General features: G+C 44.5%; 1 protein-coding gene across 3 annotated transcripts in view; it reads left to right on the top strand.

Moving 5' to 3' along the window:
- The window catches only part of LOC118361243 (probable G-protein coupled receptor 153), a 54,915-nt gene that overhangs the window by 15,709 nt on the left and 14,847 nt on the right, over positions 1–24,359 (top strand). For all 3 annotated transcript variants that reach the window (XM_052482933.1, XM_035741014.2, XM_035741015.2), the window contains exons 2-3: positions 2,534–3,198; positions 9,628–10,057. In XM_052482933.1, the coding sequence (XP_052338893.1) occupies positions 2,810–3,198; positions 9,628–10,057 (819 nt within the window). In that variant the 5' untranslated portion in view covers positions 2,534–2,809. The remainder of the gene's footprint in view (positions 1–2,533; positions 3,199–9,627; positions 10,058–24,359) is intronic.

The following is a 24,359-nucleotide window of genomic DNA, read 5'->3' as shown; positions in this document are numbered from 1 at the left end:
ATGCTAAAAACATATTGGCTCACAAAAATATTGATGCCAAGCTATAAAAGGAGAAATACCAGAGTTTTGGACTAGTTACAAATTATTAGCGCTAGCTAACGTTAACTACCTACAAGAAGAAGAAACAATAATATACTTTTATATATTTATTTATTTATTTATTTTGAGAATCGATCCTTAGAATAAATATAATCTCTTCAAAAAATAATTTTGTGATACTCTACTGTATCGATTTTTCCCGCCATCACTTGTCATCAGTATAATGACAAGGTTCTGACATTGACTTGCCTGCCTGCAGTGGTGTGCTGTCTCATAACCAGCAGTGGTCCAATAAGTGCTTGCTAAATGGGAATTCAGTTAAATATCAACCAAAAGTTTATGTTAATCTGATGTCTTTACCCAGTAGTTTCCCTTAGTGTAGAATGTAGTTGGTTGATTGAGTGATTGATTGATTTAGATTATTAAAAACACTACTCTGTAACATAACATACACTATATATTCAGAAGTATGTGGACACGCCTTCAAATTAGTGGATTCGGCTTTTTCAGCCCAACCCGTTGCTGACAGGTGTATAAAATCGAGCACACAGCCATGCAATCTCCATAGACAAACATTGGCAGTAGAATGCCCTTACTGAAGAGCTCAGTCATTTTTAACGTGGCACCATCATAAGATGCCACCTTTCCAACAAGTCAGTTTGTCCTGCTAGAGCTGCCCCTGTCAACTGTAAGTGCTGTTATTGTGAAATGGAAACATCTAGGAGCAACAACGGCTCAGCCACAAAGTGGTAGGTGACACAAGCTCACAGAACGAGACTGCTGAGTGTTGAAGCGCTTAAAAATCATCTGTCCTTGGTTGCTAGACTCACTACCGAGTTCCAAACTGCTTCTATAATATATATGATAATAATATATGCCATTTAGCTGACGCTTTTATCCAAAGCGACTTACAGTCATGTGTGCATACATTCTACGTATGGGTGGTCCCGGGGATCGAACCCACTACCCTGGCGTTACAAGCGCCATGCTCTACCAACTGAGCTACAGAAGGACCACAAAGTCAGCACAAAAACTGTTAGTTGGGAGCTTAATGAAATGGGTTTCCATGGCCAAGCAGCCGCACACAAGCCTAAGATCACCATGCGCAATGCCAAGCGTCGTCAGGAGTGGTGTGAAGCTCACCGCCATTGGACTCTGGAGCAATGGAAACTCGTTCTCCAGAGCAATGAATTACGATTCACCATCTGGCAGTCCAACGAACAAATCTGGGTTTGGCAGATGCCAAGAGATTCCTGCCCTAATGCATAGTGGCAACTGTAAAGTTTGGTGGAGGAGGCATAATGGTCTGGGATTGTTTTTCATGGTTCGGGCAAGGCCCCTTAATTCCAGTGAAGGGGAATCTTAATGCTACAGCATACAATGACATTCCAGACGATTCTGTGCTTCCAACTTTGTGGCAACAGTTTGAGAAAGATTTTGAAATGAGATGTACGACGAGCAGTTGTCCACATACTTTTGGTCATGTAGTGTATCTTTTTGCAATGCAACCCTGAATGTAAAGCTCAAACCGAAAGCTAGCACCACAAAACAATGCAATAGCTGTTGGGAGGCAGGCACTCGGATAAGTTGGCTATCCTTTGTACGAGAGGCCTGAGCGATGACATCTCACTAATTTTGAGTGTCTCTCCTTGGGGTATGGCCCAGAGCACATCACTCTCCGGACAATAAAACAGACAGGAAATAGAAGTGAATTGACAACACTCCAGCTGCGCCAAGTGTTTTACACTTCACTGTGGTGTGGGGAAAAACGGATCTCCTTAGTGTATTCTCTCTAGCAAGGGCAATTTGACTGAGAAAATAGCTTTGAATGCTGATCAAAGAGCATAATGCAGTGTACACATGCCTGCAGATGGCTGATGTGAAAAGAGTGGCATGTGGATTGTTTGGGGGTCATTATGCTGTCCATACAGACATTTTATGGAAAACAGGGAGTTGATTGACACATTGTCATATGTCCTATTACCATACTGGCCATATCTATTATTGGGAATAAATGTGATAAAAATGTATTCAATACTACTGTATTGAACTAAACAATATTACTTTACAGCACCGCCAGTTCGAATCAGGAGCAAGAATTGGATTTCGTGTTACTGGCACCATTTCATTATTTCCAGATTCCAGTTGCAGGACATGGCAGTGAATAGTGAAGCCTACCTTAGAGCATCCGTAGCCTACTGTAGAGTCTAGTTTTGGATTCAGCCAATGAACCTAATAGATGGTCGAAATTGTAAACTCTGCTGGAGTGTGTGGTCAAATTCTCTTTGGTTGCACATGAAATGAACCTGCCTTCACTTGCACCATGTTCACCATAAGTGTTTTACAATGAGTGGCCTATCAGTTGATTGTTAAAATTGAATTGGAATTGTTATGTATTGAAGTAATGTGAATGTAAACTATTACTCCTTTATCATCTCTCTTTGTATCCTTCTCCCCTCCCCTCCTATTTTCTCTTCCTTTTCACCCTCTCCAGGCCTGTTAGTGACGCTGGCTGGGCTTGGCCACTCCTCCCCAGTCTCTCCCCCTCCATCACCCTCCCCTTCTACTCATTCTCTCCTGCTTCTGCCACCACCATGCCCTCTGTCCCCTGCTGCACCACCTATCCTGTGGAAAGTGCCTGTCCGCCCCGGTAGGATGCCCGAGTCGCCCTGCTGTGCCCTGCGCCCCCTCCTGCCCGCCTCCACCACTACCAACGCCGTTTCCTCCTCCTCCGCTGTGACCTCTCCTCTCGCCGCCGCCCCGCCCCCCGATGGCATCGTCCCCGCGCTCCGCCATGGATGAGGATGAGGTGAGCGAAGTGATCAGCACCAACGCGCTGGCCTGGCTGGTGTGCTCAGCCGTGTCCATCCTGGCCAACGCCTGGGGCATCCTGAGCGTCAGCGCCAAGCAGAAGAAGTGGAAGCCGCTGGAGTTCCTCATCTGCACGCTGGCCGGCACGCACATCCTTAACATGGCCATCCCCATCACCATGTACTGCGTCATCACCCTGCGCCGACAGCACTCCAGCTACCAATGGAACGAGGGCCTGTGCAAGGTGTTCGTGTCCACCTTCTACACCCTGACGCTGGTCACCTGCTTCTCAGTCACCTCACTCTCCTACCACCGCATGTGGATGGTACGCTGGCCCGTCAACTACAGGTATGTGTGGGGAAGAACTGGTGTCTAGTTTGATTGCTTCTCTCTTGCTGTGTGTTGTTGCGGGTGGGTGGACTCTCTTGTGCGAGTGTCCCATATCTTTTCCTTTGGTTTATTTAAAAATATATATATATATCTTTTTTTCATTTGATATTTTTCTCACTCCATATACAAACTTATACATACGAACAATAACTTAGAGACGCACACAAACAGTGACTATGTTTGTTTGTCCTGTTTCTACAGATGCTGTGAAAAGTTGCACGTCCAAAAGAAAAGTGGAAAGGCATTCAGTGCATTCGGAAGTTATTCAAACCCCTTGACTTTTTCCACATTTTGTTATGTTTACGGCCTTATTCTAAAATTGATAAAATTATATTTTTTCTTCATCATTCTACACACAATACCCCATGATGATGAAGCGAAAACAGGTTTTTATACATTTTTCCAAATGTATATACAAAAAACTGAAATACCTAATTTATATAAGTATTCAGACCCTTTGCTATGACACTCAAAATTGAGCTGAGGTGCATCCTGTTTCCATTGATCATATCATCCTTGAGATGTTTCTACAACTTGATTGGAGTCCACCTGTGGTAAATTCAATTGATTGAACTTGATTTGGAAAGGCTCACACCTATCTATATATGGTCCCACAGTTGGTAGTGCATGTCAGAGCAAGAACCAAGCCATGAGGTTGAAGGAATTGTCCGTAGAGCTCCAAGACAGGATTGTGTCGAGGCAGATCTGAGGAAGGGTACCAAAAAGTTCTGCAGCATTGAAAGTCCCCAAGAGTACATTCCTAAATGGAAGAAGTTTGAAACCACCAATACTCTTCCTAGAGCTGGCCAAACTGAGCAATCAAAGGAGAAGGGCCTTGGTCAGGGAGGTGACCAAGAACCCGATGGTCACTCTGACAGAGCTCCAGAGTTCCTCTGTGGCGATGAAGGAAAATCATTTCTGCAGCACTCCACCAATCAGGCCTTTATGGTAGAATGGCCAGACGGAAGCCACTCCTCAGTAAAAGGCACATGACCGCCTGCTTGGAGTTTGCCAGAAGGCACCTAAAGTACTCTCAGACCTTGAGAAACAACATTGAACTATTTTGCCAGAATGCCAAAGGTCACATCTGGAGGAAACCTGGCATCATCCCTACGGTGAAACATGGTGGTGGCAGCATTTTGCTATGGGGATGTTTTTCAGCGGCAGGGACAGGGAGACTAGTCAGGATCGAGGGAAAGATAAACGGAGCAAAGTACAGAGAGATCCTTGATGAAAACCTGGTCCAGAGCGCTCAGGACCCCAGACTGGGGCGACGGTTCACCTTCCAACAGGACAACGACCCTAAGCACACAGCCAAGACAACGCAGGAGTGGCTTAGGGACAAGTCTCTGAATGTCCTTGAGTGGCCCAGCCAGAGCCCGGACTTGAACACGATCGAACATCTCTGGAGAGACCTGAAAATAGTGGGCAGCGACGCTCCCCATCCAACCTGACAGAGCTTGAGAGGATCTGCAGAGAAGAATGGAAGAAACTCCCCAAATTGTAGAGTCATACCCAAGAATACTTGAGGCTGTAACCGCTGCCAAAGATGCTTCAACAAAATACTGAGTAACTGGTCTGAATACTTATTTCCTGTAAATGTGATTTTTAAAATGTATAATACATTTGCAAAAATGTCTTAAAACCTGTTTTTGCTTTGTCATTACGGTGTAGATTGATGAGAGGGGGGGGGGAATTAATCCATTTTAGAATAAGGCTGTAACATAACAAAATGTGGAAAAAGTCAAGGGGTCTGAAGATATTTTCAAATTCACTGTATACACATTGGCAGCCATTGATTGTGCTTTTGGTCCCACTTTTTTAAAAGTGGTGCATATACCTGTCTTAATAGTAGTTAAATAATGTTGGGAGATCGGACAACTATGTAAAGCAAAAATAGAAAAGGTGCACTGTAATTGGTAGACATTGTTACTTAGTAATTACAACCGTTACACCTGTTCGTGGGATTGCATTAGATAAACCACAAATTATGAATGACCTTCCAGTAGCCTAGAATTAGCGTAATCTACATTGTGAGTTTATTTGCAAATCTACTAACAGCTACAGTAAATGTTGTTTTTCTTCAAGACTTTCAAGTAATTCAATGCAGCCTCCCTCTGACAAAGCATTCAGCTACAGCGACATCATATAATTTCGCCAAATATAGCCTAGGCTACATTATCTCTCTCCCAGAACACATAGTCATACTCATCCTTTCCAACCATGCCAATCATAATATGAAGAATCTGACTGAGTGTCTGATGGACTTGGTTTCATAGGTTTAGAGAAACAGGAGAGTTATTGATGCGTTCCCAGTGAGTTCACTTTATCCCGGACACATCTGTTGGTGTGGAATCCAGGTAATCCCGTGTGGGACTAGACTTGCTAGACTGTGAGAGCCTCCGCTGCATCACTTCCATCCAGTTCCATCTGGCTTCCACAACCATCAGAAGTAATGTGATCCTTGTTGGCGCTACTTGAACAACACAGGAACCATGAATTAGGGTCAAAGTCGGAAGTCCAACTTATCTGAATGATCTGTTCTGTGCCATTTCTACCTTACGTGCCCCTCAATAAAGATGTTTCAAATCTCAGACCTACAAGTATATTGTAGGACGAGGAGAAATGTTGTAAAGCCACCATTTGTAACTTGTTTGTCAACTGCGGTTTGTTTAAAAAAAATAATAATGTTCTTCTCCCCAATTGGTAATTCCGGTCTTGTCCCATCGCTGCAACGATGGGCAAAGGTCAAGAGCCGTGTGACCTCTGAAACACAACCACACTGCTTCTTGACACAATGCTCACTTAACCCGGAAGCCAGCCACACCAATGTGTCGGGGGAAACACCATACAACTGTTTCAGCATGCATTGCACTCCGCCAGCTACTAGAGCACAATGGGACAAGGACAACCTGGTTGGCCAAACAATCCCCTAACCCAGACAACTATGCACCATGGGTCTCCCGGTCGTTGCTGTCTACGACCCAGCCTGGGATTGAACCAGGATCTGTAGTGACACAGTTAGCACTGCAATGCAGTGCATTAGACCACTGTGCCACTCAGGAGGCCCCAACTGCAGTATGGTTTTGACAGTTATTTGAATAACAGATTAAAAGTGAAGTTTGTGCTTTTAATTTCAAAATGTCTGAATGTTATTATTGTTATGCAAATCTGTCCCCATGTTGATCATCAAAAAGTTCATAACAATCATTTGTAGATGAATGCATCTCAAGAGCGATGTAATTGCAGGCCAAGTGCACATGAACAAACACATTTTAGTGTGCAAAAACCGTACTGCAAACCAAATGAGTTTGGGGGTGGGTATCAAACCAGCTTAAGAGTCAAATTTTAACCACTTTGAAACTGAATGTCATTTTAGAATGTCAGAATCAGCCCAATGAAAACAGGGAGATGGATACTGTGTGTTAATGACAATGAGATTAATCAAATGGTGTGTATTGATAAGGATTCTCTAAATAGCCCTTCCTGTGCACAGATATTTTATTCTAGCTCCTATTGTCAAATTGTCTACAGATGTCCAGATCATAGTTAACGAGGCCAATTTTCCAGCTCAGCAGAGACAAGGTTTTTGGCAAAAAATACAATTAACAACATTTTTGTTTACCCAACAAGCGGTGCTTGTCCTCAATTATCTTTACCTAATATAATTTCAGAGTAGCTAAAGCTATGGGTTTGTGTCCAAACAAATCATCCCAAATTGTTGTGAAACCTGTGTACAGATTCTCGCTCTCTCAAAAAAGAGAGGGGGGATAGAGAAAGAGCAAGCGAGAGTCAGTTATAGACCTGAAGCTTGATTCACAATAACATTATCCATCTTCTGTCCCCCAAAGTCATCTTTTTTCTCACCCCGCCACCATAAAGACCCTCACACATTTTTTCCAGCTCCTCTTAACAATATAATTCCACATGTGACCTCTTTCTATCATGACACAAGGCGAGACCCAGATGCAGACACAGGAGGCAGACGGTTGGAGTCTTACAATGTTTCATAATCCAAAAGGGGTAGACAAGAGAATGGTTGTGGACAGGCAAAAAGGTCCAAACCAGATCAGAGTCCAGGAGGTACAGAGTGGCAGACAGGTTCGTGGTCAAGGCAGGCAGAATTGTCAGGCAGGCAGGTACAGAATCTAGAACAGGCAAGGGTCAAAACCAGGAGGACTATAAAAAAGAGAATTGCAAAGGCAGGCGTACAGGAAAAACGATGGTAGACTTGGAACATACAAGACGAACTGGCACAGAGAGACAGGAAACACATAGATAAATACACTGGCACAGAGAGACAGGAAACAGAGATAAATACACTGGGAAAACAAGTGACACCTGGAGCGGGTGGAGACAATAACGAGGACAGGTGAAACAGATCAGAGTGTGACACTTTCATCTTTCACCTGAAACAGACCCATTTTTCTCCTTTTGAATGCACATGGCCGCGTGCTTTACCTGACGTGAGCATACTGAAGGCCTGAATAATGCATTTTGCCATTGCACTGGAAACAAACGCTTCAGCATCTGTTCTTATCAGCCAGTGCTCACTATCTCTCAGGAGTTTTTTTCTCTCCCTCTCCTCTTCCTCCCTCTCGTTTTATGGTAATAGATTCAAGCAGCTTGATGACGTAAATCCCTCTCTTTGCTCCCACCTCAGGCACTTTGAGGAAAGGCTAGCGATCTGTGACTCGCAGCAGCTAAGAGACCCACATCTTTAATGCAAACATGGCAGACCCAGGGCAGCTGCCTTCCTCTATGCGTTGTTCCCATAGCCCTGCATACATGTAGCACAGACCAATTCAAATCAAAATCTACCATTTAAATATTTTGTAATACTGTATACTTTACTTCATTTGGTGAGGTTGGTGTCATTCTCTGTGCAAAGACACACGTACAATGTCTCTGTGAAGTGAGGGAGATTAATCAAAGGATGTGAATGAGGGTAAGAGGAGATGAGAGAAGAGGGGGATGGACGAGGCTGGCTTTGATCTCTCCCCTGAAAGACAGCTTGGGTTTACCTCCAGAACTCCTCTCGGACAGTTGTGGTAGGCTATGGGGGTTGGAGGAGGGGCATCCTCAGCCGGAGTAAACTCTGAGAATCTGCCTGGATACTCTTGAGTCCCTTTATACCGTAGCCACTTTCTAAAAACAACCCACAAAAAAATCATACAATCGACAATCGGGTATCCATAAGTAAGGCAACCAATAGAGGCCGTTGCAACACAAACTGTCTCATGATGTCTTCAATTTTTTCTAGTTTAGTCAATGAATTTCAGGGCTCTGTTTAATCAAACTCACATTGGTGTATTTAGACAGTGGCTTGAATCATGGTAAAATAAAATCACTGACTTATTTTGGCTCACTGACTTATTTATATTAAAACCACTAATGCTTCCTGAGACTTGCTTTTCAGTGTCAGGGCTTAGTCCAATCTGTTAAACTGAAGCGTTACTGATTCTGCCATAGAGATGTAAAGGTCATTTCCCATTGAGCCGAGATATGCAGCATTTACCGTGAATGTGGTCTTTAAATTTCAATCATTCTGTAAATATGAACTTCTGAGATGGGGATCGAATAGAGCCCGAAGAAGTGCAGCAGTCTTTAAACCATGACACTGCACCAACATTACTCCGGCAGGTTCGATTTGAATTCCAGACTCGGTCTTTGTGCAGTTGAACTTTGTGAATGTGCTTTCATGTGCTGCAACCGTGTGTGTGTCTTAGTTCAGGTAAAGCCTGTGTCGCCTCTCGTAGATGTGTTAAAAGGAAAAACTCCCCAGCCTCCTGCTGTATTTTGTTTGATGTGTGCCGTGCACATAGCAAATGCATACTACCAGAGGACACTAACACTCTGAGCAAATTGCTGGGCTAAAACAATTACTTAGAGGTGAGGTAGAACCCTTTAAATAGACCAAGGAGACAAATATACCAAAGGTCATGGCAATGATCTGGGTCATCAACCAACCATTTCCATTGATTTCCACTCCTACTCTCTATCCAATTGAATGGTGTTATTCATAGAATATATTGAAATGATGTACATTAAGTAAGTCTATTCGTGTATTATTGATTTGATCGTAATCAAATTCTCTCAGACCGATCCTTATAATATCATGAAGCTCATGTAGAAGTTTAGATTTGTGGCAGTTTTATTATCGTGTCCTCTGATGATGTGGAGTAGATCTTCAAACATCCCCCCTCCTCTTCCTCCCCCAAGTTGAGTCTAATAATAGGAATCGAGTAGGAATTAGACAACACTTTGCAAGCCATGTGGAGTGTGGTTTATAGAGCCAGGAGTTTCAGACCACAGTTTAAGTGAATAACTATGACATCAAAGATAGGATTATGTTATTTACAATCCCCCTCTTCCTCCCCCATGTAGGTTGAGTAATACCAAGAAGCAGGCGGTGCACACGGTGATGGGCATCTGGATGGTGTCCTTCATCCTGTCCACACTGCCCGCCGTGGGCTGGCACGATACCATCGACCGCTTCTATGCCCGCGACTGCCGCTTCATCGTCACGGAGATCGGCCTGGGCTTCGGCGTGTGCTTCCTGCTGCTGATCGGCGGCAGCGTGGCCATGGGCATCATCTGCATCGGCATTGCCCTCTTCCAGACCTTCGCCATCCACGCGGGCCACAAGGCCGACAAGAACAAGTTCAACGTGCCCACCATCGTAGTGGAGGACGCTCAGGGCAAGCGGCGCTCGTCCATCGACGGCTCGGAATCGCTCAAGACCTCGCTGCAGATCACCTACCTGATCAGCGGCATCGTCTTCATTTATGACTTCCTCACCGGCTTCCCCATCCTGGTGAGTTCAGCTTCAAGTTTTAATAGTGGTATGTACAGGATACACATGGTATATACCGTCCAATGAAATGCTTACTTGCAGGTTCCCTCTCGATAACGTAACAACAATAAGAAATAATAAAAGATAAGAATAACCAGGAAATGGCTCTCTGGTAGAATATAATAAAATGTTTAGCATATGTATAAATATAAGAAAGGCTCTCAACAATTGATAGTAGAATATTTACACGTGTGTCGGGAAAGGGGGGATTGGAGAGCAGGTGTTTAAACTGTTTAGCAGTAATAAATAAAAGTCTAGTAGCAGCAGTTTTGATGTGTGTGTTGCATGGGTGTATATGTGTGTATGTGGATGTGTGTGTGTATGTGTGTGTGTATGTGTGTGTGAGTGCTAAGTTGTGGAGAGTCAGTGCAGGTGGTCAGTCCAGTTCAAGTGTTCAGTCTGATGTCTTGTGGATAGAAATTGTCTGAGCCTGTTGGTATCAGACCGGATGCTCCGATACCGTCTGCCCGATGGTAAGGAATTGAACAGTCTGTGGCTGTGGTGTGTGGGGTCCTTGATGATGCTGTGGGACTTCCTCATGCACCGTTTTGAGTGGATGTCCAGGCCATGGCCATGATGCAGCTGGTCAGGACGCTCTCGATGGGTGCAGTGGTAGTATTTGGAGAGGGGGCGTGACAATTTTATTTAACCACCTTAGGAAGTAGAGGCGGTGTTGAGCCATCTTGACAAGAGTGGCGGTGTTGTGTTGTGGTGGTGTTGTGTTGTGGTGTTGTTGTTTTCATGGTTCAAATTGTGTGTGTCTGTGTGTGTGTTTGCATGCGTGTGTGTGTGTGTTTGTATGCGTGTGTGTGTGTTTGTATGCGTGTGTGTGTTTGTATGCGTGTGTGTGTGTGTGTGTGTGTTTGTGTGCAGAACATATATGGGTTTTATGCAGCCTTTCCCCATAGTCCCCCCGCCCCACATCCTCTCTGGCACAAGTCTGCCCCACTTATGCAGTGGTGAGGGGAAAACGGGTTAGATGTATTGGATGGTTATACAGTCTGTTGTTAAAACTTTACAATGCAAATAATAATACATAAAAAATCAGTTATACAAGCCTTGTAGTTGGTGGTTGAATTATAGAGCTGTTCTGTGCTGTAGCTTAGTCCATTTCTGCCATCGGTAAAGGGTGTAATGGTTCACCAAACACGGTACGTATTGCGATTTTGGAGTCACGGTTTGGTTTTTGGTACAAAGGGGGAATTACATGCCATTCACAATGTTCAGCATTCACAATGTTCCTGGCATTGTCTGTTGTGACTCTGGCATTGTCTGTTGTGACTCTGGCATTGTCTGTTGTGACTCTGGCATTGTCTGTTGTGACTCTGGCATTGTCTGTTGTGACTCTGGCATTGTCTGTTATGACTCTGGCATTGTCTGTTGTGACTCTGGCATTGTCTGTTGTGACTCTGGCATTGTCTGTTGTGACTCTGGCATTGTCTGTTGTGACTCTGGCATTGTCTGTTGTGACTCTGGCATTATCTGTTGTGACTCTGGCATTGTCTGTTGTTTCCACTCTGCTTTTGTAACCATGTGGGAGGTGGGAATTTACCAGTTGTGAAGTCGTAAATAGCAGTTGGATGCATTCAAGTTATTTTGTCTCATTGAGAAATGCCAATTGGCTATCATGCATGTAAACAAATTATAGAGTTGAAAAACCACATGAATAGATTGCTTTTTATGTATAATGTTTTGCTGTTGCATTTAACTGCCAAACATGCTGTTATAGAGGCCATTTCCTTAGTATGTGACGTCAGAGGTCACCATGTAGGAGAAGTGGGTGCTCAAGATGAGTTTCCCACAAGTAATTACCAGTTGGAAGGCCGTTCAAGTGGATTTGTCTCAGTTGTATGTGGTAAATACCGACTTGCATCTTGGTTACGAACGCACCATGACACTGCCTCCTTCAGTGTCAGATGATTCTCATAAAGGGGATGTGCCTATAGCACAGTACATCTCCCATTCCAGGTTAATGTTATGAGCTGTCACTGTTAAGTAAATGCAACACAGGGTGCATTGGCCAATTAGTTGAAAACTTCGGCTTTGGCTTTCTTATATAAAGCAGGTACTACTTGTTTGCTGAAATGGGTACAAAGGAAGTTTGTAATATGTTTCGAGACCTTTCAAGAGTTGCTGACAATCACCGGAAAACCACCGAGTGGATAAACCGTGACAAGTGGATAAACTTCATCTACCCTCTGTTCCATTGGCGAACGTGCAATCACTGGTCCCCACAGTGACCGTACGTACATATCCCAACCAGAAGCCATGAATTACAGGCAACATCCGCACTGAGCTAAAGGCTAGAGATGCTGCTTTTAAGGAGTGTGACTAATTCGGACGCTTATAAGAAATTCCATTACTCCCTCCATTGAACCATCAAACAGGCATATACAGGACTAAGATTGAGTTTTACAGGACTAAGATTGAATCTTACAGGACTAAGATTGAATCTTACTACACCGGCTGACGCATGTCGGTTGTGGCAGGGCTTGCAAACTATCACGGATTACAAAGGGAAAACCAGCTGCGAGCTGCCCAGTGACGCGAGCCTACCAGACGAGTTAAATGCCTTCTATGCTCGCTTCGAGGCAAGCGATGCTGAACCATGCATGAGAGCACCAGCTGTTTAAACAGGTTAACATTCACAAGACTGCAGGGCCAGACGGATTACCAGGATGCCTACTCAAAGCATGCGCTGACCAGCTGGCAAGTATCGTCATTGACATTTTCAACCTCTCCCTGACCCAGTCTGTCATACCTACATGTTTCAAGCAGACCACCATAGTCACTGTGCCCAAGAACACCAAGGTAACCTGTCTAAATGACTATCGCCCCTTAGCACTCACATCTGTAGCCATGAAATGCTTTGAAAGGCTGATCATGGCTCACATCAACACCATCATCCCAGACACCCTGGACCCACTCCAAGTTGGATACCGCCCCAACAGATGCACAGATGACGCAATCTCTATTGCACTCCACATTGCCCTTTCCCATCTGGACAAAAGGAACACTTATATGAGAATGCTGTTCATTGAAAACAGCTCAGCTTTCAACACCATAGGGCGACAGGTAGCCTAGTGGTTAAGAGCGTTGGGCCAGTAACCCGAAAGGTCGCTGTTTCGAATCCCTGAACCGACTAGGTGAAAAATCTGTTGATGAGCCCTTGAGCAAGGCACTTAACCCTAATTGCTCCTGTAAGTTGCTCTGGATAAGAGTCTGTTAAATGACAACAAAAAAAATCTAAATATTGCCCTCCAAACTCATCAATAAGCTAAGAACCCTGGGACTGAACACTTCCCTCTGCAACCGCATCCTAGAGTTCCTGACGGGCCGCTCACAGGTGGGCCATTGACATCGATGGGCCTGTAGGGGAGCGGGTCAAGAGCTTCAAGTTCCTCGGTGTCAACATAAGTAAGGACCTATCCTGGTCCAAACACATCAACACAGTCTTGAAGAGGGCACAACAACGTCTCTTCCCCCTCAGGAGGCTGAAAAGATTTGGCATGGGCCCTCAGATCCTCAAAAGGTTCTACAGCTGCACCATTGAGAGCTTCTTGACTGGCTGCATCACCTCTTGGTATGGCAACTCTTTGGCATACGACCACAAGGCGCTACAGAGGATAGTGAGTACGGCCCGGGACATCACTGGGGCCAAGCTCTCTGCTATCCAGGCCCTAAAAATGTTCTCTCTTCTACCGCACAGCAAGCGGAAGTCTGGAACTAAAAGGCTCCTGAACAGCATCTACCCCCAAGCCATAAGACTGCTGAACAGTTAATCAAATGGCTACCCGGACAATTTGCATTGACACACTTTCTTTGCACTGGCTCTATTAACACTCACTGGATTCTACCCACAACCTCACACATACTACACTGACACGCCAAAACACACATAAGCACACACTTTTTATCTCTGAATTGTTGGGAAAGGGCTCGTAAGTATTTTGCAGTAAAGTCTGTTGTACACCTGTTGTATTCGGTGCATGTGACAAATAACAGTGATTTGATTTGAATGGGTGCATATCCACGACTACAAAGCAAAGACTGAAAATAGATACATCTGGCCTACCTTTTGCTATTGCAATCTCTTTGGCCCTGTCAGAATCAGCTGCCAAAGGCTGCTTGAATGCAGAGGGAATATGATGCTGTGTTGTTGTTTCTTTGCGTTTCAGTCTTTCGTTTATATATTGGGGTGATGTCGGCGTAAATGTGTCAACATATTTGAGGTGTTGGCAGTTGCAGAGGCTAGTCTCCTTGAGCGTGGCGACATACTGTTAACGTTTTGTCCACCACTCTCTGTCCATCGCCGTAGTAATCGACTGGGAAGACAACAAACTGGAGATTTAAACGATGATGGAGGATCCTCCCATTCTGCTTTATTGACCCCACCACTCGCTATCTCAAAAGGACAACACTAATTAAGATTAGAATTTTCATCACAACGTGCACATAGGTTCTAGTTGTTCAAACGGAATAGCCTGAAATGTTGAAATGAATGAAATGAAATGCTGAAATGCTCTGGCTCCCCAATGGTGGAACAAACTCCCTCACGACGCCAGGACAGCGTAGTCAATCACCACCTTCCGGAGACACCTGAAACCCCACCTCTTTAAGGAATACCTAGGATAGGATAAAGTAATCCTTCTCACCCCCCTTAAAAGATTTAGATGCACTATTGTAAAGTGGCTGTTCCACTGGATGTCATAAGGTGAATGCACCAATTTGTAAGTCGCTCTGGATAAGAGCGTCTGCTAAATGACTTAAATGTAATGTAAATGTTGTTGTTTTTTCAGCTCAGATTTACCTGAGTCATAGGCCTACAACGCAGCATAGGCATAGCCTATAGGCCTAGCGTTTTCAGTATGGAAATGTCAATGTTTTTATCTATTCATTTGGGTTCACAGTGCAGCCCAAACCAAGGTCCCTATATCAAACGGTTGAATATGAATACATGTACCATTACAAACTCAAGCCTAAATATGTATATAAAGAAGCTGTACAGCACGCTTTCACTCACTCACTCACTCACTCACTCACTCACTCACTCACTCACTCACTCACTCACTCACTCACTCACACACACACAAACACACACACTCGCACTCAGAAAAGCACTTAAAGACTCCCCTAGCAACACGCCTGTGACATGCTAACTCAACTGCAGATTGAAAGATTTATGGACCATATTCAGTAATGCACTTATGATTTTAGCAGGCAAGTGACAAACTAGGCTGAGGCTACAACTCTCAGATAATTCCTCAAGAAATCCTATTCCCGTCACATAGCATTCCACACATTTTAGCATGCTGCTAAGCATTTGCATCTTCTTAAAATGTCATGCAGTATACTGCTATGTAGGCCGGGCAATGTTTGCCCACCCCCTGCTGCCCCCTCGCAGTGGTGGCAGCCATTTTGTCTGACATCAGCAGAGCTCCGTCTGTTCGTTGTGCTCCAGAGAGGGAGTAGGGCTGAGGCAGATGGGAAGGAAGAGGATGCACTTTGAGTCAGCACAGGAGGACTCCAAAACACCATAGAAATGAGCTACCTCGCAGGAGAACGGAGCATGAACAGAGTATGCTCAGTGTGGGCCAGTGTGAAGTATAGGCAAACCCATCGTTAATTAGTAGACTAATGTTCCCCGTAGGGCCTCCTATAAGACTAGTTTATTATTTAAATTAACTTTAACGCTTTACCCAGCTCATCTGGGGCTTTAGGTAGCCCTGGAAGTGAGGGAGGCAGGGTGTGTGTGAGTGTGGGTGTCTCTGCTCCAGTGCACGTGTCTCTGTGTGTGTCTCTGCTCCAGTGCCCTTCAAGAGCTGCTCCAAAACATCACACTAGGGGGCGGAGAAAAGTGGCTATGCGTGCATATGCGTGCGTGTGTGTGTGGCGGGATTCCCCCTCATCTCTTTGTGCAAGACTGCTCTACCCAACAGAGTGTTTGGTAGCATTGCAGGTGACATACAGTTAACCCTTGTGATAATCAATGGTTGTTGCCATTTATCACCAATGTGTTGCTACAAATGGCATCACATACAGCTTCTGAAGCCATTTCGCTGACCTTATGAGTGTTCCTTCATAGGAGAGAGAAGTCTGTACCCTAGGGTTAAATCTGCTCTATGGCTAATGTACTATGTCATGTACTTCTCGTGGTTTGTTAGCAGTAGACATCTGCGTAGCCTGTCAATTTACTCTCCCTCCTTGCTCGTTAATAGCCTTGAATTTTGTCAGCAGGTTTTTTTCTTCCTCTACACACTCTTTGGTTTAGCGCTGTTCTCTTCACACAAGTAAACAGATGAAGCACCATCCATCCACACAACAACTCCGGATTCGAAACCTTTAGGAAATGGGTGGGTGGCACAAAGCCAAATTTGGCATAAACTGTCCCTATCATAATGTCTATTACGTTGATTAGCAGCTGCAGTTCAAATGTGGGGTCATTCGATTAGCCGCAGTCGACCTGCTGAGAATCCATATGGCAATCAAATAGGTAAAACGTCAGTCAAAGACAAAGTGTAGTCACAATTCAACGTCTCAGACACGAGACGTATGTGGCAGGGACTCCAGACAATCAAGGATTACAAAGGGAAAACCAGCCATGTTGCGGACACTGACGTCTTGCTAAACATCATCTTCGCCCTCTTTGAGGATAACACATTGCTGCTCCCGAGGACTGTGGGCTCTTGTTCTCTGTGGCCGACGTAAGACATTTAAGCTTGTTAATCCTCACAGGGCTGCCGGCCCAGACGGCATCCCTAGCCACATGCGCAGACCAACTGGCTGGAGTGTTTACTGACATATTCAATCTCTCCCTATCCTAGTCTGCTGTCCCCATTTGTTTCAGGATGTCCACCATTGTTCCTGTCCCAAGAAAGCAAAGGTAACTGAACTAAATTACTATCTCCCCATAGCACTCACTTATGTCATCATGAAGTGCTTTGAGAGGCTAGTTAAGGATCATATCACCTTCACGTTACCTGACACCCTAGATCCCACTCCAATAGATCCACGGACGATGCAACCACCATCGCACTGCACACTGCCCCATCCCACATGGACAAAAATAATACCTATGTAAGAATGCTGTTCATTGACGACAGCTCAGCCTTCAACACCATAGTGCCCTCCAATCTCATCATTAAGCTCGGGGCCCTGGGTCTGAACCCCTACCTGTGCAACTGGGTCCTGAACTTCCTGACAGGCCGACCCCCAAGTGGTGAAGGTAGGAAACAACACCTCCACTTTGCGGATCCTCAGCATAGGGGCACCACAAGGGTACGTGCTCAGCCCCTTCCTGTACTCCCTGTTCACCCATGACAGCGTAGCCCCACACGCCTCCAACTCAATCATCAAGTTTGCAGACGACACAACAGTAGTAAGCCTGATTACCAACAATGACGAGACAGCCTACAGGGAGGAGTTGAGGGCCCTGGTGGAGTGGTGCCAAGAAAATAACTTCTCCCTCAACGTCAACAAAATGAAGGTGCTGATCGTGGACTTCTGGAGACAGAAAAAGGAGCACGCTCCCATCCACATTGATGGGGATGCAGTGGAGAAAGTGAAAGACTTAAGGTTCCTCAGCATACACATCACTGACAATCTGAAATGGTCCACTCACACAGACAGTGTGGAGAAGAAGGGGCAACAGCGCCTCTTCAACCTCAGGAGGCTGAAGTCATTTGGCATGGCTCCTCACAAACCTTTACAGATGCACCATTGAGAACATCCTGTCGGGCTGTATCACTGGTACAGCAACTGCACCATCCACAACCGCAAGGCTCTCCAGAGGGTGGTGCAGTCTGCCCAACACATCACCGGGGGCACACTGCCTGCCAATTTCCCCTGGAATATTTTTAGGCACTGAGCTAATTTCAGGTCTGCTGAGCGCAAACTTGAACGTTGTGAAAATTCGGTGCAACTTCCAACACATGTTTACTGTGAACACTGAGGCTGTACCATCTTTAAGTTACAGTTTTAACAGTGGTCAAGTACTGTGGATATTTGATCATAATGTAGGCCTACCAGAACAGTCTACCATCAAAAACAATGTAGAACATGCATCCCATAACATTTTTTAAAACATTTTTTAATATTAATTTCCCCCCTCCCCTTTTCCCCCCTTTTTCGTAGTATCCAACTGTTAGCAGTTACTGTCTTGTCTCATCGCTACAACTCCCGTACGGGCTCGGGAGAGATGAAGGTCGAGAGCCATGCATCCTCCGAAACACAACCCAACCAAGCCGCCCTGCTTCTTAACACAGCACGCATCCAACCCGGAAGCCAGCCGCACCAATGTGTCGGAGGAAAGACCGTACACCTAGCGACCTGGTCAGCGTACACTGCACCCGGCCCACCACAGGAGTCGCTAGTGAGCGAAGAGACAAGGATATCCCTACCGGCCAAACCGTCCCTAACCCGGACGACGCTAGGCCAATTGTGCATCGTCCCATAGACCTCTCGGTCACGGCCGGCTGCGACAGAGCCTGGGCTCGAAACCAGAGCCTCTGGTGGCACAGCTTTAGACTCTCTGGGCCCACTGGGAAGGCAGAGTTTGTACTATCAGACACATGGAATGGTTGAAACAGTTTGCCTACCTGGCGCAGGACAGGTGAATCGAGTGCAACTACCACCAACAGCCCCGAGACGAATAAATAAAAAATTGGAGATCGGCCAGTCGATTGCGATCGACCGGTTGGTGACCACTGTTCTATAAAGTTGAATGATGTTCAATCTCGTGCTTCTCTCTGTGTGCTGATATATTCTGCGCGGCAGTCTTGGGACTACTGCACGTACACATGCAGCTTAGAGGGAATGTCACTGCCTGCCCTCCAGGACACCTACAGCACCCGATGTCACAGGAAGGCCAAAAAGATCATCAAGGACATCAACCACCCGAGCTGCGGCCTGTTCTCCCCGCTATCATCCAGAAGGCGAGGTCAATACAGGTGCATCAAAGCTGGGACCGAGAGACTGAAAAACAGCTTCTATCTCAAGGCCATCAGACTGTTAAATAGCCATCACTAGCCAGCCTCCAACCAGTACCCTGCCATGAACTTAGTCACTGTCACTAGCTGGCTACCACCCGGTTACTCAACCCTGCACCTTAGAGGATGCTGCCCTTTGTACATAGTCATGGAACACTGGTCACTTTAATAATGGAACACTGGTCACTTTAATTACAATCTGTTAACAATGCAATCCTATTCAACTATTTCTGTATATATACTATTCTATCATACATACTGTCCATAATGTCTATACATCCCATCACATATATATATTTATACTCCGGACTCTGACATTGCTGCTAATATTTACATGTTTGTTAATTCCATTGTTTTAAGTTTAGATCTGTGTGTATTGTTGTGAATTGTTAGATATTATTGCACAAGCATTTCACTACACCCGCAATAACATTTGCTAAATATGTGTATGCGACCAGTAAAATGGGATTTGATTTGAGCGGGCGCACACACAGTGGCTCAGGTTGTGCTGTTGCCATTGTTGTTGCCCTGTCCACAGATGTGTCCAGACGGAGTAATTATACAGTGGAACAAAATGGCGTTAGGATGAATGCACCGTGGTCCTGCCTTACTGACTTTAATTATCTCTTCTTCTGGACTACAGCAGCTAAGGAGACGAGAGGGATTGAATTCATAAGAGCGCATGCCAAAATGAACAACTCTAAGACGACTCTCATAATCTGAGAGTCCCAAATTCCCAAGAAGGCCACGGACCTGGGATGATTGAGGCTGTTTTGGCACAAAGGAGAGAGGTTGTGGTTAATGCCTTTTTTCTCTAGGAAAATAGTCCTCTTTTAAGCGAGTGGGTGTAGGAGTTCTATTACTCTCTTCTATATTCATCAGCTTGCCTGCTCCACTGTCAGGTTCTCATCCATTTTTCAGTGAGACGTTTTCTTGGGTTATCATGCAGACTTGGAGTCGGTGGTGGGTGTGATCAGTGGGATAGGATAGGAGGGACTGGTGGTAGAAGGGAGGGACCATGCACAGAGACAGGAACCAGGAAGGCAAAGTCTATGAGGGAGAGACCCCACCCCCTATCTTTGCCATTAGGATATAAGGACAATACTTTATTGGTGTTCTTATTGGACAAGTTCAGGTGGCACAGTGACGTTTGAGAATGTTTGCTCCCATTTGGAACCTAATGAGTGTGACAGGCTATAGAGGCTGCAGCAGTGTTCGAGCAGCATCTGGTACACGTGTTTGGGCCAGCAGAAAGTTTTTAATATTGTGGAACGATGAAATCGGGACAATATACAGTATATTGTGGCATTCATGAATACAGGGATGTACTGTGTTGTGATAATACAGGAATATATTGTGATATCTAGGAATACAGGCATATATCGTGACATCAATTAATACAGGCATATATCGTGATATATATAAACTGGTATTTACTGTAATATCCATAGGCCTATATCCATCAATAGACAGCATAAAGCCTAGACCATGTTGTTTGGCATCCAAGCTTCATCAGTATTTCCAATGTTAATTGGAATCAATTCCAATGTTCTGTTAATAGATTCCTGGTATACTTCCCTTTAATGAATTCAGGTCAGCAATTGCTGGATCGCACTGCTTGCTGTATAACCAGGCAGGCAATGCTATTTGACTTTGCTACCCAATTAACAAGTCAATCCAACTTAATTGATTGTGTGATCAGTTTAAAAGCTACAATTGAATGCTTCAGGACATTGGCTGGTGATGCCAATTGATTGATTTATAATGGCTTTTGTACTTACTAATAGAGATTTAACCAAAGGCATCAGAGGTTGTACATGAGGATTATTACACATACTTATCAAGGGGACACCTATACTATTGAAAGATAAACTGGTATAGTATTTTCTCTGACTCTCGGTGGAGCAGTAGACAGTTTATGTTTTATCACACTCATACATAACAGTTTACTGTGTGTGTGTGTGTGTGTGTGTGTGTGTGTGTGTGTGTGTGTGTGTGTGTGTGTGTGTGTGTGTGTGTGTGTGTGTGTGTGTGTGTGTGTGTGTGTGTGTGTGTGTGTGTGTGTGTGTGTGTGTGTGTGTGTGTGTGTGTGTGTGTGTGTGTGATTTATGGAGGCACATGATATCTGTGTATCCCTCATTTGCTGCGTCACATAATCTCCCCCTGGAGTGAGAGAGAAAAAGGGAGAAGAGAGCGAGTGAGAGAGAGACAAAAGAGAAAGAGAGAGATAGCAGTGGTAGTATTTATGTGTGTAAACCAGTTGGCCAAGTCCAGCTGTTTGAAATCGATAAGAGCGAGCGAGACAGAGAGCACACGTTTGGTTATGACCCATTGATTTATTTATACTAGTGGCTGGGGACAATTTCATGAACACTTTGTTTAAACCCCTCTGTATTCCATACGTGACCTTGAATGCTACTGTTCTCAGCCGCTTCATCCTTAATGTCACGGGGGATCCATATACCTTCTACACAGTTTCACCCTTTTGACCTGCACCACACACCAGTGGAGACTGGTGAAGGTGGACGACTCAGTAATGACTGGAATGAAATGGAACGGGAATAAACACAATGGAGCCCACCACTGGCACATGGATGAACGCATGCGCACACACACACACACACACACACACACACACACACACACACACACACACACACACACACACACACACACACACACACAGACACAAACACACAGATTCGCCCAGACACAAACACACACACACAATCACCCCCCCCCCCCCCACACACACACACACACACACACACACACACACACACACACATACATACATACATACATACATACATACATACATACATACATACATACATACATACATACATACATACATACATACATACATACATACATACATACAGAATAGGCCCAGTTATACGATATGTGAACAACCATTAAGTGGCTCTTCAGCAACCTTTAAATGTGATTTATCTGTTGGCTTTATGCCTCTCCTGGTGTCGACACTTCATCTCTGAGTGATGCCCCTCTGCCCCTAACATTTACTTACACTCCAAAGAATTATGACCCAAAGTGTGTGTGCAACAGAAACCCTTAAAATGATTATAGCGGATCATATTTCCAGTGTGCCTACTAAAGCACAACAAATCTCCAGCCACTCCCTGGTGGCCTGGAATAATGAGCCATTTAAATGCAAGGGCAGTTATAATACAACATTCATCCATTATATTTCTATGGACTTTAGCTGAGAAATACATGCATTTAGTAGATTTTCGCAATTGCTATGCTACTGTATTTCACCCCTCCCACTATGACGGATGGATGGATCCATTGATCCATGTAGAGTGCATTATGATGGTGATCCATGTAGAGTGCATTATGATGGTGATCCATGTAGAGTGCATGATGATGGTTATCCATGTAGAGTGCATTATGATGGTGATCCATGTAGAGTGCATGATGATGGTTATCCATGTAGAGTGCATTATGATGGTGATCCATGTAGAGTGCATTATGATGGTGATCCATGTAGAGTGCATTATGATGGTGATCCATGTAGAGTGCATTATGATGGTGATCCATGTAGAGTGCATTATGATGGTGATCCATGTAGAGTGCATTATGATAGTGATCCATGTAGAGTGCATGATGATGGTGATCCATGTAGAGTGCATTATGATGGTGATCCATGTAGAGTGCATTATGATGGTGATCCATGTAGAGTGCATTATGATGGTGATCCATGTAGAGTGCATTATGATGGTGATCCATGTAGAGTGCATTATGATAGTGATCCATGTAGAGTGCATGATGATGGTGATCCATGTAGAGTGCATAATGATGGTTATCCATGGAGAGTGCATGATGATAGTTATCTGTGTAGAGTGCATGATGATGGTTATCCATGTAGAGTGCATGATGATGGTTATCCATGTAGAGTGCATGATGATGGTTATCCATGTAGAGTGCATGATGATGGTTATCCATGTAGAGTGCATGATGATGGTTATCCATGTAGAGTGCATGATGATGGTGATCCATGTAGAGTGGGATGCTAATGATAATGATGGTTGTACAAGTAAGAGAGGTGTGGGGGGCTGCCATAATCGATATCCACGTCTTCGGCACCCGGGGAACAATGGGTTATCTGCCTTGCTCAGGGGCAGAACGACAGATTTTTACATTGTCAGCTCAGGGATTTGATCCAGCAACCTTTACGTAGCGGGTTAGCCCGGGTACCAGTCTGTTTTTGCTATCATTCCACTCCTTGTACTCCGTGTCATTGTTTGGCAATGACAGATTAGTATGATGGTACATGCAGAGTGTGTGATGATAGTGATGATGATAGTTATACACTCATGCTGTCTCTCTGAATCTGACTGTATCGCCTTGTGTTGAGAGGAACTGTGACTTCCCCACTCAGAGGTCAAACCAAGTGTAGCTGCTGGAGGCGAGACATGTCGGTGCCTTTATTATGGTGCTTAAAGGCACAATCTGTGATTTTAACAGCCTGACCCTGCCACTTTAGTTTGAGTAAGCTTAGAGGGATGGTTTAATGTAACCCCTCTCAAATTCATAGACTGATCTATCGGTGCAAGGAAGGACTGACAGTCTCTGAGATCGACATGATGGTTTTAAACGTATTTCAAAGCTATACATTGTGTTGTTTGTTTATAAAAACTAAAATGCCAAAATACAACAATGATGAGTAACAGGCGTACATACTTGGTTTATGATAGGGTATGACAGTTTACTAAGCTCAAAGGGTGTTACAGTCTTTAACAATCATTATTTGAATTGAACTGAACATTGAATGGGGGAAATCTCACAGATTGTGCCTTCAAAGGCAAATGTGAATTTCATTTTATTAACTTGATTGAGTATTTAGTACTAAGCCCTAATAAGCCTGTCCTCTGATGATTTTGTTGACTTGATTCATTGTGATTGGGTGGTCTGTTGGCTTGCGGTGTACAGCATAGGGATTTGCCTGCCATAGAAACCCTTAGGCGGGCCCCTTAAGCATTTGTACGGAACGTCTAAGTCCAAACTGCCAAAATAAAACAGTCAGGGGAATTGAAATTTCCAAAAACAATTAATTTAACAGAAATTATTTTGTTATTAAGTTTGAGCAAAAGAACACAGCATTAGCTATGGCAAAATGCATAGTAATTGCAGGAAATCATCTTTAAAACAGCAAATGTTCTCTCAGCTACATGGCAGAATGTGTAGAATCCAGGGGTAGTCGGTGCCGTTTAAGATGAGGAAAGGCAATTTTTTTTTAATGAGCAGGGCCT

The sequence above is a fragment of the Oncorhynchus keta genome, chromosome 28 (genome assembly GCF_023373465.1).
Source record: "Oncorhynchus keta strain PuntledgeMale-10-30-2019 chromosome 28, Oket_V2, whole genome shotgun sequence".
NCBI classification, from domain to species: domain Eukaryota; kingdom Metazoa; phylum Chordata; class Actinopteri; order Salmoniformes; family Salmonidae; genus Oncorhynchus; species Oncorhynchus keta.
Note: the sequence above shows the minus strand (reverse complement) of the source record. Positions and strands in the feature narration are given on the sequence as shown.